The sequence below is a fragment of the Psammomys obesus genome, unplaced genomic scaffold (assembly GCF_907164565.1).
Source record: "Psammomys obesus unplaced genomic scaffold, mPsaObe1.curated_primary_1811, whole genome shotgun sequence".
In the NCBI taxonomy this organism is placed as follows: domain Eukaryota; kingdom Metazoa; phylum Chordata; class Mammalia; order Rodentia; family Muridae; genus Psammomys; species Psammomys obesus.
In genome coordinates, this window is record NW_026585797.1 from 19,295,609 (window position 1) to 19,315,467 (window position 19,859).

Consider the following 19,859-nt stretch of genomic DNA (forward strand, 5'->3'; position numbering starts at 1 on the left):
GTCAGCTCTGGTTGTCTAGTCCCCTCAGAAGTGAGATCTAACGAGACACAAGAAGATGGACCTTTCTTCGATGTTGAGGGTCCTTCTTGTGAGGCCTAGGCCCCTAGGCCCAGACAGGGCTCCATGTTACCACAGCTGGGTGCTAGGAACACATTGCTGATGTCACTGTGCTTCCTTGTAAAGAGAAATTCTCCTAGGTAGCATTAGGAATAAAACTTTTGCTCCCTCCCCACCATCCCTAGCCTTTTAAAGTCAAAGCAGCTGACTTTCAGAGCTTAGTTCATCAGTAACAGTAAAGTGTATGTTTTTGCCTGAAGAGGTTTGCTTGCAGTGATTGCAAATAAGAGCCTAAGAGTGATTTTCGTTGCCAAGTGGCATCCATTGTAGAGTCAAGGGTAGCAGAAGCAAGGCCACTCCATCCTCTTCCTTTTCCCTACATGTCTCTACAGTCAGTCACAGCAGCACTGACTGACATGAGGAGTACTCCATCGCCCCATGGCAGGGCTCACAGCGCCTCCTAGCTCTCAGGAAGTATCAGCCCTACTGAATGCTCCAACGTAAGGACCTGGTGGCTTTAAATTTTACTATTATTTTTTATTGGAGATAAAATGAGATCTAGAAAAGGTAGGTAGTCAGAGGGATGTCACACTTCTATTTCAGTCTTTTCCGCCACTGGCTTGCAGGATGTGTTTGAACACCCACCCACAAATGGAGCTTGGTTATGAAGTGAAGGAATGCTTCAAATTTCCTGTTCTAGAGCTGAAGAACTGCTGAACACTTAGATAAATATTCTTCTTTGAGCTCCCTAGAAGACAGGAACTTATAAATATTTAGTGTTATTGTTACACCTTAGGTACAAGGAGACAGGAAACTTGTGATCCTCCCAAGAAGGGAGCTGTTTCAGAGCCCCTAGTGCACACCAAATGGCTCTGCCTTGGCTTGCCCCCACCTGCCTGATGCTGGCTTTCCTGATTCTCCACCCCACAAATGGCCCTGTGTAGTTGACTAATGTAGCAATATAAATAAACTTTAGCAATAGAGGGTTGGGGTGGAAGAGAGGAAGCTCAGCTTGGGTAAGGCCACACCAGCTGATGTCAAGCTGCGTCAAGTTCACAGGAGGGCCATCAACATAAAAATCAAACTTTGAGTTCATGAATGAAAAGGGTAAGGAATAATTCATTTTAAGAAAGGGTAATCCAGCCGGATGTAAGATCTCACATAATTTCCAGCTTCCTTCCGTCCTTTCTTTGTCTTCCTTCCTTTCTCTCTTTTTCTTTTCTTCCTTCCTCCCTTTCTTCTTTCTTTTCTTTTATCTTTTTCCCCACCCCAATCTATTCATGTATTCCGAGGAGACAAGGGAAAAAGAAATAAGCCCCATCCCAGGTTTCCAGTCACTCTGTTATTAGTTATTAACTCCACGGTCTCTTGGTACATTCTCGCACAGCAGGCTGTTCCTGGGATGTTTCAGCGTCAGCCCTGCAGGATGTTCCAACGATGTCCTGGGGACAAGGTCCAGAAAGGCACACAGGGTTATGTTTGGAGTACAGACTTTCAGGAAATTTCTTTTTTTTTTTTCTGAGTTTACTTTCTTAATTATGTTTTTCAGAGTTTGCTGACTATTTTCTTTCTAAAAGGCACATTTCATTTTTACAAAACCAATATCATAAAAGATGAACTTGAACCTTCTTTACCCTTGATGTCATTCTCTTTCCTGCTATACCCCAAGCTTTAATGGACTTTCCTACTTCTTTCCTTAACTCTTTTCTTTTTTTGGCATTGCTAAGGTTTGGATCTGCTTACCCACACAAAGTAGCCACTGAACTGCACCCCAGGCCTTCTGATTTCCTTATACATTTAAGACAGGCATTAATAAAGCAACCAATTTCCAAATCAACTGACAAGACGCTTTTGATCTAGGGAACTCAGGCGCTTACAAAGGGAACATGACATAGTTTTCTATTTTGTCTTAAAGCACAAGGCTATTTCAAGCCAAAGTAGAGTGAGTCTCTTGAGTAGGAATCATGCTGACAGTTTTCTATGTGTTCAACTAAGCTCAAGATGAACACAGTGGCAAATTTAGGGCATATTTGAGAAATGGTGCTAAGGTTTTGAAATAACTCCAGTCAGTACAGGTATAGAGGAGTGAAATGTGAATATGGTTATTTCCCATGATGTAAGATTTTATTTCAACTTTAAATCAAAGTTATAATTTCAATATTTTGAAAATTTCTACATCTTAAGCTCCACGATAGACAATTAGCTTTATATAAGTATAATTTGGTTTTCAAAAAGAAATATGCTTGATTCCTTCTAACAGGTTTAAAGATGTACAGGTTTTACACATTACACACACACACACACACACACACACAGACACACACACACACTGTGCTGGATAGTTTTGACAACTTGACATGAGGTAAAGTCATCTGAGAGGAGGGAACCTCAGTTAAGAAAATGCTGCCATAGATTGGGTTGTAGGCTGGCCTGTAGGGCATTTTCTTAATTAGTGATTGATGGCAGAGGGCCCAGCGAGCTATAGGTGGTACCACTTCCAGGCTGGTGGTCCTGGGTTCTGGAAGAGAGCAAGCCTGGAGGAGCAGGCCAGTATGCAGTACTCCATGGCCTCTACCCCAGCTCCTGCCTCCAGGTTTTTGCTCTGCTTGAGTTCCTGTCCTGACTTATTTCAGTGCCAATGTGGAAGTATAAGCCCAATACATTTTTTTTCTCCCCAGTTTGCTTTTGGCCATGGTGTTTCTCTCTCACACACACATACACACACACACAGACGTGCACACACACGCATGCACATACCCTAGTTTGACATCTATACACACGTGGACCAAATACGAACCACAGGTGACCCTAGAAGGACAGAGCGTGCATCTCTTTTCTTATCCGTATTTTGGTCTGATATCCCCTTATTTGGTTTCTCACTTGTAATTTTTTTAAGTCAGCCTAGACTCTGCTTTTGAAGCATGGTAAGATGTACATAAACTAATGAGGAATCTAATTTACTCTTAATACGAGTACTGAGCATCTGGAGGACATGAGTGGTGTGTTCAAAGTCAAAGCAAACAAGACTTCTGATTAACAGGCTCATGGCCACAACTTAAACCATCGGGTTTGGAAAGAAAGTTGACCTTGACCTGATCCCCTTCACAACCAAACTAAATGAAATCAAATCCCAAAGAAAAGCTCCTAAATCAGCAGAGGACTAAGATTTGCACACACACACACACCCATCACCTCAAGAGGAAATTTGACTGAAGGAAGGGCGATGGGGGTGGGGGTGAGTTGTGCCCTCCTTGAGGAGCAGGCATCCTTAGGTGCCCTGGCTGAGGAAAGCCAGGGACGCGTGGTCACCATCTGGAGGTGCGGTGCTTTCGCTTTCTCTCCACTGCACCCCAGACTCTCCCAGCTGTCTCTTCCTTCCTGTGGTCCCGAGTGGGAAGCCCTTCGAGTCTTTCCTTCCCAGTCTTAACTTCAACTCCTTTTCTCTCTCTTCTTCCTACCATCCATCTGGCCAGGTCCCATTTCCTCTGTTTCTTCCGGGAGGTTCCTCGCGTTCCTGCCTTCTTAAGCCAGACTTCAGGGACATGATAGGGTGCCGGGTGGCAGCAGCAGGTGGATGCCTGGGAAGAGGCTGGGGAGTCTCCCCAACCCGGCGCCCGCGGGGGCGGGGACAGCGGGAGGACCAGGCCAGCCCCGGGGGCGGTCCCAAGCTGGGCTCCGGCCGCGGTGCGGGTCTTCGCCCCCAAGTGGCAGCAGCCCAGGTGCGGCGGGACGGGAGGATGTGCGGCTGGCCGCTGCTGGTGCTGTGGGCGCTGCTCTCCGCGACGGCTGTGGGGAGCCCGGGCCGCGGGTTCCCGCACGGCACGGTCCTCGACCCCGAGGGCAAGTACTGGCTGCGCTGGGGCCGGCAGGGTGGGCGGCTGGCCTTCCGCCTGGAGGTGCGCACCACAGGCTACGTGGGCTTCGGCTTCTCGCCCACGGGGACCATGGCCGCCGCAGACATCGTGGTGGGCGGCGTGGCTCACGGGCGGCCCTACCTCCAGGTAAGCTCCCGTCCCTTCGGGGAGCTCCTTGCTCCGGGATAGCCCAGGCTCACCCCGGGAACGCGGTGCTGGAGCGGGTAGGCAGTGGAGTCCACGCAAGGGGGAGGCTGACACAGCCTCCCTCTGCTCAGCAGAGTTCCTGTTGCCTTCGCTGCCACCTTTCGCCCCAGGGTCCCCGGAGTCCATCCTGGGGTCCCCGCCTAAGTCATTGGCAGTCTTCATCCCGGGATGTTTTTCTGCTCGGGGAAGCTCTTTCATCCTGTGCGCCGCTTAACAAACCATCTCGCTCTGGCCACATTTTCACTTCCACCCCCCACCCCACCCCACCCCCCAAAAAAGGACCACAGCTTTGGAGACCTAACCTGCGTGGAAGGGCTGGGTGCACTTGGTTGTCTAGGGCTGGGGATAGCAGGCAGTCTCTAGTGGTTGGTTTGGTGAACACCCGGAGCAGGTTAACCTTTGCTGTATCATACAGGGGATGAACGGAAGGCCCCGAAGAGTTGCTTTAAAGGACGCTTTGTTTCTTACAGCTGTCGAGGAAGCCAGGTTTAAGGAACCCTCTATGCAGGGAGGGTTTTTTCATTTTGAAGGGCAACAAAGCTCGCTTCTTCTCTTGCTGCCCATGCTGCCCCGTTTGTTCCAGGGAGCGGTGGTCGATGCTGTCTGATACAGGCGTTTTTATGTGTAGGGAAGCGGCCGGAATGATTCCGTGATTCGGTTTCTGGGATATTTATTTGATATTGAACAACATCTGGGCCACAGTGGATAGACGCACTTTCTCAGGGGCCAGCTTCCGTCCGAGAACACTGCCCTTTGCAGAAGCCTCACGCAAACCTGCTTTTCTGAGATTGTCTCCCCCTGGGCAGCGTGAATGTCTAGGTAATTTCTCCTGACTTCTAACTTAGATTTTCAGAGCATCCCGATTGAGGTGTCATTCCATTTTAGCTTCAGTTCTGACCCGGAAATACTTGGCTAGGAATAAATTGACAGCAATTCAGATTTCCAAGCCACTCTTCTTACGTGCTCGTTTCTCCCAGATTCATCATTTCCTCTCCATGTTTGTACTGTGCAACTCTGAGAGGAAAAGGCCCGTTGAGGCCCACTCTGCTGACTTCCCCCACGTGTAAGTTTTAAGTCGCTACATCATCTCCGCAATGAAATTTGTTGGCTGAGGATTTGACCTCAGGCACAGGCCTCACTAGCCAACTGTCTTACTCTCCCTTGATCTGAGGTAGGTTGCTACCTTACTTTAATAACTGTTGCAACCAAGTTGCTTTTCTCAAGCCGTTTTTGGAGAGTATCATGACCTTTGCACAGCATGTAGAAGTGGGCATGAGGCATCTTGCAGTGGTTACAGCAATAGGACATGCGTTAAAAGTTAACTACTTTTGCCAAAAGAGCAGCATTTCTAGAAAAGCCCACACAATTAGATATCAAATGAAAGTCAGAGGGAAAAAATCCTGATACAACTTGCCATAATGGGTCCATCACAAACATCTTGCTAAACCACATACTATTTCCATCTTGTGGGAGGTTATTCCTGAGATTATGTAAGAATTAAGTGTTCTTCAGATTGATTTTGAAACTCTGAAATTTTCTTAAAGCAGAGGGCACATACTACTTTGAGATACATTAAAACGGTCACTATATGTAGCGAACAAGAAATAGCATTTTTCTACTTTCTGTTGCTCCAGAAATGCATTCCTTGTTTGCATATATAAGACCTACTCAGTTTCTTATTTGTCTGGCATCCTTTAGCACTTCACTTCTTTAGAGATTCTGCTGACTTCAGGGCACAGATTAGATGGAAAGAGAGCCTCTTTAAAACCTCCTTAATAAGGTAAAAGATTAACAGTTTTAATAAAAAGAAACATTTTGATTATAGCCAGTAATCCACGGTGGGAGATTTCATTTTTCTAATACTTAAAATAAGCTCCTCTCCTTAAATACTTATCTGGAATTTTTTTTTTCACACAGTGGTATGACAATTGTGCCTTAATTAACTCTACCCAAACCAAAGTAGGCTTCTTTAACAAAGTGTCTGTGATTTTACCACTAGACTTTGGGTTGTATGCAGTTCTGCGCCCAGTGAGAACTGACTTCGCATGGAGCAATGACACAAAAACCTTTGGTTGCCCGGGGCATCGGTGTAAGCATAGCTTCGCACAAATAGCTGCACAGCAGCACCAGGCTATGTGATGAAACCCATCATGATGACTGTTGGCACCACAGTCATCCAGTCTGTGGCTTTTCCCTTATGCTTCCGTCCTTCCCAACTTAATTTTAGACTTGAATTTTCAATTTCTTAACCTTCTGACTTTTATTTTTAAAAATCATCTATAAAGTCTTCGTTGGGAATGAGTCGACTCCTGCATGACTAAGAGTAATTCCCAACCAACCAGGCAGAGAAGTTTTGAATAGATGCCTCAAACCAAAATACTTGGAGACAGCAAGAGGGCGGTCTCAGTGTAGTGTGGGCTTGAGGAGAATAGGCAAGAAAGACAAGAGTTTTCTGTTGAGTTACTTTTTCTGGGGAGTTCAGATCCAGTGTTGCCAGACATTTTGCTTGTCTGTCTTGTTCTTAGAGAGAAGACAGAAATTCAGTGTGTGTGTGTGTGCGTGTGTGTGTGTGCGTGTTATCCAATTAAGTTTGCACACAGCACTGTGGACAAAGCGTGCATACATGAGCACTTTGAACTGGAATATATCTTACAGATGATGTAATCTTGGACCAAGAAGGAAAAAAAACTAAGTTGAATAAATTATCAACACAAATTATGAAAATCCATGGAAGGGAGAAAGGGAAGCCCAATTTCTGTTCAAAGTGTTAGTTCTGTGCCAGGAAATGATTTCAATATGGGGGGGGGTGTCTTGGCCATTATTTGAGCTATTGACTCGCATGTAAAAAAAAAAAAAACTACCCCAAAACAAACAATCACCATCATTTTGTTCAAAAGTATGTAATTTGGGCAGGGCTTGGTGGGACCTACTGCTGTTCTCCACGCTGTGTCAACTCTAAGGTGGGTGGCTGGAAGTCTCTGAGGGCTTACTCACCTAACGTCTGTCTGGGATTGAGGTTGACTATGGGCTGGGGCCTCACTCAGCCAGTTCTGTGGTGTGACTGTGGCCTCTTCACGTGGCTGCTTAGCTTCCTCACAGCATAGTGGCTGGTCTCAGGCTGAACATCCCTAGAGGCCAAAGTAGAAACTCAATGTAGCCTTTTATGACTTTTTGACCTTGCCTTGGAGTCAGCCATCGGTGTACTTGTTGCCATAGGATCTTAGAGTCAAAAGAGAGCCTATCTTGATAATGGGATGTATTAGTGTGGCCATTTTTGTAGAATTAATTCTACCACACCTATTGTTAATAATATGCCACCCCATCATATTTGGTATAGAGGAGGTTTATTGTGGGAAAGGCGGGGTAGGTGGAGGGGACGAGGATGTTCAAGACAGAAACAGAAAGAGAAGGAATAAAAGAGCACAGATCCCGTGTGGCAGTTCCATCTTATCCAGCACACACCTGGCATCGGCGGCATCAGGTGATCGGATCAGAGGTTGCTAGGCCTTCATGAAGCTAGTTGGACTGCCTGTATGCTAAATTCCTCCCTTTTTTTGATTAATTAAAAAATTACAAACTTAGGAAGCGGTAATGAGGTGGGAATGCAGACTTTGTGTTCAAAAAGGCTGCTTCCTGCTGACTTGAGGGTGATGGCATCTTTGGGGACCCTAAGAGAATGGGGGAAAGCTGGTGAAGTCCTAGGAAAACCTCCTGTTTTACTGCTGTTCAGGATCTGTGAGGACATCTTCAGCTAGGAAGGAAAATGTAGGTCAAGCTAACACAATCTGTGAGGCTAGATCGGAGCACCTGTGGGTAGCTGCTTTGTCGATGTCCTGGATGTAGGAAACACCTGGACTTGACAGAATACTGGAACATATATATGGGCAGAAGACAAAATTAAGGAGGGTAGAGAGAAAATTCTCTTTTAGGAGTGCATTTGAAACTTTTAGACCCATGATTTTGGTAGTTGGGGGAGGGGAGTCCCAAAACTAGGGAGAGGGGGAGAAAATCCCACCCTCTGAAATAGGCAGTAGATGGAAAACTTATTGATTGGCAGTATTAATCTAAAGTCCATCTGACCTGAGAGGTGGATTCAGGTGGATTTCCTGTAGCTTACCAGAATCCTTTCTTTAAGTTTACAAAGAAGATAAGTTTTGAAAACGTTAGCATCACCATTGTTGAAATGCACACTGCAGGAAAAGGCAGCCGACACACAGACACACATCTTTGTGTTATAGCAGAGCAGAGGCTTAGGAAATTATTTTGTGTTAACAGCATGAACATTCTTTAAGGTGAGATGAGGGAAGACAGAAAGAAGCCCTCTGTAGGGTAGAAAGGGCAAAACTCAGTTGATCTTGATTTCAGTATGACTATACATCATGAAGGAGGGGCTTTTTCCCTTTACCCCCAAGACTGGATGTATATAAATCTAGCACCACAAGAAGCATTTCAGTCTATATTTAAAAGAAAAACCAAAGGAATTTTAAAATCTTGAACTTGGAACCATGAAAGTGTATCATATAGTGGAATGGTTTCTTTTTGTTGTTGTTGTTGTTGTTTTCCAGAGTTAGATTAATAAATCAGGACTCCAGTGATTAACGTCAAAGCTCTGAACATTCTTAATACCACAGTACCATAGCAACAGGAAGAAATCTGCAGCATTTTCCATTCTTTTTGGGTGAATCACTGTCTTATAACCATGTAGGTTTTCATTTGTATTTGTTAACCTTAAAACACCTTCTTAGACCCTAAAAATACTTTCTTGGGACATCATAACTTAAGCTTCTGTGTCTTTAGGCCTTATGTAAGCTTTATATCTTTCTTCCTATCCAGTTTTTTCCCATGAGACACAGGTGACACTGTGGGAGCAGTCACTGTCCCTTAGCTAAAGCAATAGTAAAAAGTTACATCTGAGACCTGTTTTTGAGTCTGGTACCAACGAAGGCTGTATCTAAATCTAGTGGCAGCACCTCCAGGAAGACTGAGTATATATCTGAAGCCTGTGGAGCCTTTAACTTGAGGTCCGTGAGCAAGGCAAACCTGTTTGCCTTTTAAATAAGAGATCTAGTACTTAGTAGTTTTAACTAGCTAATGGCTAGTAAATTGAATTGACTAGTAAACTAACATGTGGGTTATCTTGGGATAAGGAACTAACTGCCTGTTCTCTAACTGCCAAGCTACCATTAGCTTAGCCAATGTGATCAGGGACCCGAGAAGGATAAATTGTAACCTAAATGAATCTATGTATCAGTCAAAATGACAGAGACTAGTCAGTCCATAGTCCACTACCTAGACAGTTGTCCCAGTTCCTGGAGTCTCCATGGTTATATGGTCAGAGGCAGTCTGGCCATCAGGCACAGAAGATGAGAGGCTTTTTCTGTGGAGGAAGAACATGGGAGAGACCGACTTCACCATCTTTTCAGCAACATGAGACAATAACTCTCCATGTGTCCAGTTTGTCCACAGTTCAGGCCTGGCCCTAGCAGCAGGCAAGGCATTGGGCAGTCTGCCTAGTTGTTGGCATACCACAATCCAGGGGTGAAGTCACCTGTCTTGCCCTTGTCTCCTCGGAGGCCTTGGGAGTTACTGTTAGGATTAGGAGTTTCTGTCTGTCATAACAAGCATACACATGTTAAAAGCCATATTCAGCAGGCTTGAAGGCTCATACTTGAGTTCAGCAATCTTTGTCTATCTTTAGGTATCTCCTCTAAGCTATACCTTGCAAACATTAAACAGAATGTTATGATCTGTTATTATGCCATAATCTGCAGATAAGTGTTGAGGGGGACCACATCTATCTCAAGTAGATCTAAATGGACCAGCTTTGCTTGTTTCTAGTTCCTTTTTTTTGTTTAATTTTGAAAACATGTACAGGAGCCTAAATAAAGCTTAATCCTGTAATCAGTCACATTAGTTCTTAGCATAACTACAAATGTATTTCTGGACACGTTAAAGGATTTGATCATTTATAAGATGACTGACTATCGTTAAACACTAGGACTTTAGATTTCATCCTTGTTAAGTTGGATGGAGCCTTAAATATCTAAACATAGTCCTTAAAGAGACTGGGAACTTTTTGACCTTTTATGGTGTACTACCATCGAACATAACAGTTGATGATTTAGTTTATAAAAAATATGTAGTTCATAGAAATCTAATGCCATATTATAGATTAGTAGCATTAGCAAACACAAGGCTAAACATATTTCTAGGGCAGTGATTTTTAACCTTTTGAGAGTGAGAAACAGCATAATAACCCAGTTCTAACTTTGTAAACAATTGCATGTCTCTTACTAATATATGCCAACTTAAAAGTATCTTTGGAATCAGGTCACATGGTTTAATATTTTCTAAGCACAAGCTTTTAACTATGAATCCTGATTATGAGATTTAACCATATCCTGTTTTTGACCCTGGACCTTGAAAACATGCGTGGGTCTGAGAGAGGATGAGCAATAACCTGTTTCCAGAGTCAGCAATACAGCAGAAGAACAATATAAAACAACTTTTAAAGTTACGTTTGAATTTATTATGCCAAATCCAGAAAGCCTAGAGGCGAACCCTTAGCTCAGGCAGCTGGCGGCAGGAGAAAGAAACAGCATTCATTCATGCATCCAAGGACGCGAGCAGAGACATAAGTAGTTAGACATACATCCTGTAGATTTCCCATTCCTTTCACAGCAATCCCTCCCTCTTTTCCTCCCATTCTGATTGTAGCTGGTTGGTTATAAATGATGTTACCTCCCCAGAGGCTCAGAAAGGCACAAAATGGGCAAAGTGAACTTCCATAACTAAGAGACACATATATATGTATATACGTATGTATGTAAGTATGTGTGTATGTATGTATGTATGTATGGGTGAGCAAGGCAACCGGCTTAATTAACTATTAAAAATATACCTGGGGCTCAGCATAGTGGCATACACCTGTTGAGGCAGGAGGATCCCACAGTTGAACCTAGCCTGGAACACATAATGAGCTACCTTTCCAGAAGAGTCATGTGAACGAACAACATCTAGACCCCGAGGCTTCTCAGGGCGGTGGGCAGGTCACTTTCCATTCTGTCTTTCACAGCAGTAGCTGGGCTGGGTGGGAAACATTCTGTCCTTTCCAGCTGGCTTCTCAGAACCACAGTATTTTGTCTCACTGAATCAGTCCAACTCTCATTTCCCTGATGGATTCCTGTCCTTCCCTTCTTCTCTGCCCCTTTGACACAACAACCCCACCCCCATCCAAACCATTTAGCAACTGTGAGTGCCCATTCGAGGCAAGTAATCCCGTTGATGAATGCCCAGTTTGTGTGAGTGAGAGAAGAGAGCATCATTGTCGGATGTGCTCTTGATTTGCACAAAAATGGATTCACCCTTCCTACGGGGGTAGACATTGCCCGTGAATGGAGCCCGACACATATGTCATCGTTTGTGATAGCCTTGCTTGTTGGCCCATTCAGAGACTGAAGGCTTTCTGTGCAGAGCACTGTCTTGAGCATCTGGGTAATTGCTGCCGGGCCCCTTGCTGAGGAAGTTCCTGCGAGTGATCCGAAATCACAGAGAACAGTCAGCATTCACTGTGGCTAACGATGTGCTTCTTTCTAAGCTCACCCCAGCCAACTGCAACAAAGCAACATTGGCAAAGCAAACTGAGAGCATGCGGGCCTGACACCGCTCAGCTGCAGCTTCATTAAGAGATGTTTATAAATCTCGGGACGATGCCCCCCAACTACCAGATGAGGAAGGGACCTTTCCAATAATCTTGCTCTGGGCATTACTAAACAAGGGCACACGTCCCTCTGTTCAAATACAAGATCATGGTCCTCAGTTGTAAGCTATGTGCTTCTCTTGGCAAGAATAGAAGGTTTCATAATTAGCCTGGGGAAACGAGCCGGCCTCACAGCCAAGGAAACAACACACCTGAATTGACAAACAGTTCAAGGCTTTGGGCTACCAAAGGCAGAATTTGGGAATCTTGGAAGGAGAAGCCAGAGTCCACTTCAAAGAAAATGAATGGTGGTTGACTGATTCGTAGTTTGTAAAAGGGTGCTGTTCAAGTTACTCACCAAAGAGACGAATCCATTACACACTACTGTTTTTCTGGAAGTGTTCAATCCGTATGTAGTAAAAACAACAATAAAAAAAAAAAAACTGTGCACACAGATGACTCACAATGCTATGCATAATAAAAATCAATCACAATTAAAGAACTTTCAAATAAAAAGAACCTTCAGGTAGGAAAAATATAATTTAAGAAAGCTTATTCAAAATGTACCTCTCTCTCCTCTTCTGTCTCTCTTTTTCTGTCTGTCCCTCTCTCTCTCTCTCTCTCTCTCTCTCTCTCTGTGTGTGTGTGTGTGTGTGTGTGTGTGTGTGTGTGTGTGTGTGTGTGTGTGTTTGTGCTTTGTTCCACCCCTGGGAGAAATAAATCACAGAATATGTTGTAACATGACTAAAGAAAGTAACACAGAAAGCTTAATTTCTTTCTCATCCAGAATTTTTCTGTTTGTTTTGTTTTATTTTTAGACAGAGTCTCTCTATGTATCCCTGACTGTGCTGGAATTCATTATGTAGACCAGGCTGGCTTTGAACTCACAGAGATCTGCCTGCCTCTGCCTTTCAAGTGCTGGGATTAAAGGCTTGGGGTACCACACCCAGCTTCAAATTTGTATCTTTTTTTTTTTTAACTTGTTAAATTCTAGAGTAAAACATCTGTTTGAAGGACAGCACACAACATAAAACAAGCATATAAAGCAAAGGCTGCTACAAAAGTAATTGCAGGGTGCCTGGCTCTCTACACAATTGTGCTGTCCAGCCCGATGACCTGAGTTCAAGATCTGGAACCACATGATGGAAAGAACTCCCAAAAATTACATTCTGGCATACACATGTCAAGTATAAACACGCACCTCTCCTCCTCCCCAAGAAAAAAGGTAACAAAAAGCACAACTTTATTGACTATACTCCTGGAATCATCAATTTGACTGCTGTATAAATAAAATTAAGAAGGTATTATTTCCTCACCCAATGAGCCTAAGAGTTATGAGGTCTTTCTACCGCTTCTGCAGGTGAGATGTTGGTGGTTTGTATATTTAATCATTGTCCTTTAGGAATTCAGAGTTTGATAGCTTCCTTTCAAACTTCCTATCTCCATGCTGCAGATGCTGGGTGCCATGATGGCCCAGAACAGAGAGGGATTCATGTTATGGTTGACTATAGAGCTGGGATAAGATGGCAGACAATTGAGAATTGGGAAGGATATCAGCTAGTTCCACATCAAAAATTAAGTGATTTGATCCTATATAAAAATAAATATGTTCACAGTGCCTGGGAGTCATCAGGAAAGCATTTGCTTTCCTAGCATGAGGACTTGAGTCTGTTCCTTGGAATCCATGTGAAAAGGCCAGTCATTGTGGCAACTCGTAATCCCTGCTCTGGAGACATAGGATGATCCTCAACATATTCTGGCCAGTCAGCTTAGCCTCATCCATGAGCACAGGCTCTCAGCATGAGATCTTGTCTCAGAAATGAGGTAGTTACCCCTGAGGAATGACAATTGAGGCCTCCCTCTGGCCTCTAGTCACATGTGCACATACTCGAAAAGACACCCCCGCCATAATTTCCCACATCTCAATACCTCCCTCTACCCGCCACTCACTGAGGTAGATCATACATGGATACTGCGGAGCCATATTTTAGATTTCTGAGGTAGGAAGGCAAGTCTGCTAGTTACTGGTTGTCTGTGGCTCTGGTAGAAAGTATGGCACTCAGCCTGCAGTAGCTTAGAAGGATCCGGGCAGAAAAGTTCATATAAAGCCATCTCACCATCACCATTTGATGGGCTAATACCTGCTTGGCTGTTCAACATGGTGTTTTAAAATGGAAGCAAGGGTGGTTGTTCTTAGCATGGGAACATGTCTGAGTTGTATTTAGTGAATTTGTATACAGTTCTAAGCATCTCCCCAAATTCTTTAGCTGCAACAAGAGAAGCAGTTTTTACCCTTTGAGTATAAGTGTGTTTTAAAGTATGCATAGCAAGGAGTCTTCCTCCACCACCACCCCCCATAGCCCTCTTTATAACTACACACCTTATTTTGGCTTGTACTACTTTCTGTATTTCTAAGCAACAGGAGTATCTAGCCCACACAGTGTAAAATGTATCAGATATGTGTTGCCACAGGCTACCTTATTTCTTTCATTATTAACTGAAGGTCTATCCCCAGTCTATAATCTCACCAGGAGAGGGGTTCTAATTGGAAAACTTTTGATCAGTGTTAACAGCAATGCTTTCTTTTCTATCTGAAAATATTCTCTAGAGTTGTTCATTACATAAATAGATACCCTTTTCCTCCCTCCTCCATTCTGGGAGACTGCTAATAAGCTGTGAAAATGCCCCCAAGCTATCCTTGCAGAGGGCGAGGAAGAAGAGGTATAGGAGTGGTGGATAATTAGTATCTTATTAGGGCATGCATGGAACACTGTAGGTTGATGACTGTGTCAGTGCTGCCAAACCTCCCCGAGGTACCAGGAACAATTCCACGTGCTTGGCAACATCTCAAGAAAGATGGCTGAGTAACCGGTGCAGATAAGATTGGGGAGTCTTCTAGACTGGGTATGGGCCTCAGCAACGCTTGCTGCTTATTTCTTGTGTGGCCCCTGGTAAACCCTAAACCCTCTCTAAGTGTCAGTTTCCTTTTGTGCAGAAGGGAGAGATCCTGTTCTTTAGCTCACGGGCTTTGTGAGGATTAAACAACATAGGCATTAAAGCTCTTCGCAGAGTGTGCTACCATGCAAAACTTTATAAATGAGAGATATGATTATAGTGAGTCAGTAGTGAATTTGGGGAACAGTTAGAAGACCACACAGAGACAAGTACCCCAGCTTTTGAAAAGGCCTTCACTAAATATACAGGTAGGGGGCTTAAGAAGTGAATTGTGAGGAAGTCAGTACAAACTTTGAGCAGTTGGACGGTGATTGTTGCAACCATTAGTGACCAGAGGCCAGCTTATTTCCACAGGTAGAATTTCTAGGATGCAACTGCATTTTCTCTCTCACTTGATGCATCGCTCTTGCAGAGTAGGGTCTTAAGCAAATGGTATCTGAGTGATACAGTAAAGCAGTTAGCAGAGTTTCTCATTCTATCCTTCTAGAAAATAGATTAAAATCTTGAATTAGTCATAAATATAAATATTTAATATCCATACCCAAACATGATATCAAAGTGTCTGCCTTAGGTTACAGATGGGAACACTAAAACAATGCAAGGAAACTGAAGGCTAAAAATTTGTTACGAATACAAGTAAACAACAATTTAGTGGGGAAAAAAAACCTAACTATGTATGAACAACTTTGTAAAAATTGTACTCAATTGGGTTCATGTGGTTTTGGCTCAGTTAATTTTGGAGGTGCCTTCCAGTTCCCTGTTGTGGAGGTTGTGTTCGCTAGTGATCTGAGCTGTTCATATCAAAGGATTTAATAACGAGGTTGTGAGATGCTGAACTTTGTGCCCCACGTGGTTGGCGCTGTGTGGTTCTCCCTGCGAGACGTTTCCGAGAAGATGGAGACACAGATGGATTCGGTAACGACTGGAGTTTGGATCTCCGGAAGCAAACAAGGCTGTGGAGGTGGTGGCTGGAGGGGTGCTGTGGCAGCCAACCGAGTCTCACCGGAGAGCTTCGGGAGCGGATGGCACCCGAGGGAGGGCAGCGAAACACGTGGGCCCCACCCCGAGGCATGCGTAAACACGTGTGAGAGCAAAGCTTTGGGGAGAAAGTGTGCTTGGTGCCAGCTGGATTAGGTTTGCCTCGGAACTAGCTTCCAGCTACAGCCTGATGCCGAAGGTCTCTTCGCTCCACACACGGGCTCTCAGATAATCCAAGAAATGAGTAGTAGAAAGCCCCACGCTGCTTTTAAAATGACATTTTTCCTTGTGTCTTATGTATGCATGATAGTTATGTACGGAGCTGTTCCAGTGTCATGACGGCATCTCATCTCTAGGCCGTTCATAAACGTCAGTATGTATAGTGGGTGTGTTCAGTTTTAAATCTGAAAAAAAAAAATAGAAAGAAGAATATTTATCTCTGAAAAGCAGTGTTTGGAGCGCCTCAAGAGCAAAGGCCAACAGGAATTTGTTTAGTCTCCGAGGCCTGCTTTCACCGGCTCATTGCTTTGACCCTTAGTGAAACATTTTCTGCCTCCTGCCCTGTCCACCACAATATTCAGATATACTGCTCAAACTGAGCGCCACTCATTTTCCCACCTGTCTTCTTGCTGGCCTTCCCTGTCTCAGTGAGTGAGAGCTTTTGTTGGCTCCAGCTGAAAATTAGGAGCAAACTTTCCTTCTTCTCTTTCCTTTATCAATTATCTAACCATGTCTTCAGGGTCTGTTGTCTTTCCTACAGCATCTAAAATCTACTCAGTTCTCTTCCACTGAAGTAAAGCCAGTGGGATTACTGAGAGATTTCCGCATCTCTTGGCCACCATTCCTATGCATACACCTCTCCATTCTCCACACAGTATGCATTGTAATCTGTAAATACTTTATTCATAAATGCACACATACACAGACTTGCATGAAAGGAAGCAAGGAGGGAAGAATGGGGGAGAAAAGGAAAGAAGAGAAAGACAGAATAAATGTGTTTCTCTAAAGATCATTATTACTTCTTGGATAAAATGGACCTGAGCTCTTAAGAGAAGTCATCTATATATATATATATATATTTTAACTTAGAAGATGGGTTAGGAAGGAAGTAAAATAATATTTAAAACAGATTTTTTTCTGCCAAAGCATGGGTTAGGAATGCAGGCTTAAACAATTAACTTTATTCTATATGTCTCATCATTCTATAGATTACCTTACATGGATGCCGAAGTGAGACGGACAGGTGTTACTGACCTCGTGTGTGTCCGAGTGTAGCACTGACAGAAAAGCACAACCTTGGGTGGCCCCTTAACGAAGCATGAGTACATACTTTGTAATTCACATGGCTATTTCATGACCCCTAGGAGACCAAGACAGCAGTTGGTCTGACATTGTTCCCTGAGTGCAGTTAACTTCTACTTTGAAACTCCATTTTGATTTCTAAGTGATGAAATTCCTTTTGAAATTTGTTGAAATGTCAAGGTTTGGTTTGTATAGTCTTCCAATACAGCTTTCTACGGCCTCCTGACTGCTTAGGATCAAGGATGCTGCTTTAACTCAACAATATTTATTATACTGTCAATATTATGAAATGACTCTAACACTGAAGTTAACCTCATAGACAGAAATGTGCGGCTCGGCAGGCTTTTGAGCACAAGAAACAGAAAGGGAGCTGCAGGCACCTGTCGAGGGATGTGATGAAAGATGGAAACATTTTCCTCAGGATCTGCGTGCAGCTGTGCTTACATCCCAAAGTCTATTCAGATCTTTTGTTACACCCACCAGAGGCTTTGCTTCCTCACCGCGCCCATCAAAGCTCTGTTCTGTAGCAGAGATTTCATTTCAGAGAGGAGGAGACAGAAGGAGACGGAGCAAGAAGCAGCTGAGCATCTGTGTGAGCGTGCTGCTGGGCAAGAGACTGCCAATTAGCAAAGCTGGCTTCTTGGTACGCTCAGAAGTGGCAGGCAGTGCTCATGGTGACATGAAATAGTGACGATCAACTCCCTGCCGACTGCTGGTAGGGTGACTTACTTTACTGTTGTCGCACAGCAGTTAAAAACCTGTTACATACTTCATGTTATTTTTTTTTTTCCAAGTGCAAAGCATTCCAGGGAGAAAAATATCTTGTGAGAACATGCATCAGCAGGCACGCTTTCTGGGACACGGCTAAGAAATATCTTCATTGTTGGGGCTTATTAACTCACCTTTGAAGGTACTGGGTGATATTTTATTAGGGAAATAATCAAGGTCAGAATATGATCAATAAAATAGTTCACAATAAAAACAAAGACAGTCCACGTGGAAGCTGGGCTGAGCGTCGGCGACAGAACCAATGGAGACCCACATAAAGGAAGCAAGATTGTATTCCTAAGCTCTTACAGCTTCTGTGAAGTTAGGGTTTCCTCTATCCTAGATAGCTCCCCCGTTATAAGAGACAATTTTAACAAACTAAAGAAAAGTGTGTGAGTGTGTGTGTGTGTGTGTGTGTGTGTGTGTGTGTGTGTGTGTGTGTATGGGTTCTTGTAGAGGTCAGAAGCTGGTGTCAGGTGTCTTGTCTTGATTCCTCTCCACTGTTTTTCAGAGTCTCTCACTGAACGTAAGTGTGAAGGCTCCTGATGGGGCCCAGCTGGCCCACAGCCTTCAGGGATCTGCTTATCTCACTGTGGTGGTGTGTGTGTGGGGGGAGTTGTAGTTGTACACTACCACACCTGGCTGTCTTCACGGGCGCTGGGGATCCCAACTCAGGTCCTCACGCTTGCATGCAGGTGAGGACTTACTGAGCCACGTCTCCAACACTCACTCCTCATTAGCCTTAACTGGACTTTTATCTATCACCATTTTGTGGGACATTTATAACGAATGCATTTACTGCATAGATGGTACAGTTAAGGTTTTAAAACGCCTGGCTCCAGTCTCTGCCGGGCCTAAGCACCGTGAGCCACATTTCCATCTTAAGTCCCAGACTCCCTTGCTCCGCAGGAAGGTGGCTGAGTCATGACTTCTTGCTTGTCCAGTGCAGATGTGTGCTTCCATTTGCTATGTAGATCAGTGAGTGGCCAGGGCAGCATTTGGCTCAATTTTTAAGATAGGAACAAGATTCAGCAAAAATGAACCGGGAAATTTAAGCATTAAACAGTATCATTTTGTCAATATCAATGTCTAAGTCACTTTATCAATATTTGAATTCTCAATTGGTTAATGTTTTAGCATTTCAGTGTCATTTTCTTTCCCTGAGAGGACAAAAACAAAACAAAACAAACAAACAAAAAACCAATACTCTTTGATTAGGCTCCTGAACAACAATTTGTCTGTTCTTAAATGACAGGAAACAAACTCATTAAACTTTTTTTAAAAGGCTTAATGAATCTAGCTCTCAATGCTGATCTTTGTTTTCTTCTTTTTCCATTTGTTTTTTCCTCCAGAGAATGTTCGAAGGGTGTGAACTTGAGATGTTTTTGTCCTTTTTCCCATTCCCTCCCTTAATTGCACTTGAAGGTTTTCCAGGGTGCCCCTTTCCCTGTGCAGCCCTGACACACAGGCTGTGCGTGGCGCTGTCCACACACCTCCTTGTGTCCCGCAGACACCAGATGCATCTTTCCATTTCTTATTTAAAATGTCCTCATTGTGCAAAGTGGTCACCTCATGACCCTCTCCTTTCCCCCCTCTAATTCATGAGTTCAGCCTCTCAGGACACTTTTATGTAAAGTCTAAAATATCATGGCAGCATTTCAGGGTGTCACAGAAAGCTGGGCTCCGCGATGGCTCATGCAGACCCCAGTCCGTTCCAGGATCTTCCACACCAGATCTTAACAATGTATGGAGAGCATGTATTAACACAATCTATTAGATCATCTTGGGGTGGTTCCGTCTGCAGTATAATTGACCATTTTAAATGTGGAACTATATAATTAGATTAAGAGGATTAGTTGTCCATTTCTTGGCAGTGGCCTCCGCCTCGAGATGGTTTTGTAATTTCTAGAAAGTGTCACTTGTTACGCAGGAATGCAAGTGGAGGAATAAAGATTCAGAACAGCACTGACTACTTCCTGCCGGGATGGGTGGCGGGTGAAGAATGTAACCAGGAAATGGCATCATGAGTTTTGAAGGAA

At 43.9% G+C, this 19,859-nt stretch overlaps 1 protein-coding gene across 1 annotated transcript in view; it reads left to right on the plus strand.

Moving 5' to 3' along the window:
* Positions 1-3,794: 3,794 nt before the first annotated feature.
* The window catches only part of Moxd1 (monooxygenase DBH like 1), a 76,394-nt gene continuing 60,329 nt past the window's right edge, over positions 3,795-19,859 (plus strand). The window contains exon 1 of the mRNA XM_055599391.1: positions 3,795-4,058. Coding sequence (XP_055455366.1) covers positions 3,795-4,058 — 264 coding nt within the window. The remainder of the gene's footprint in view (positions 4,059-19,859) is intronic.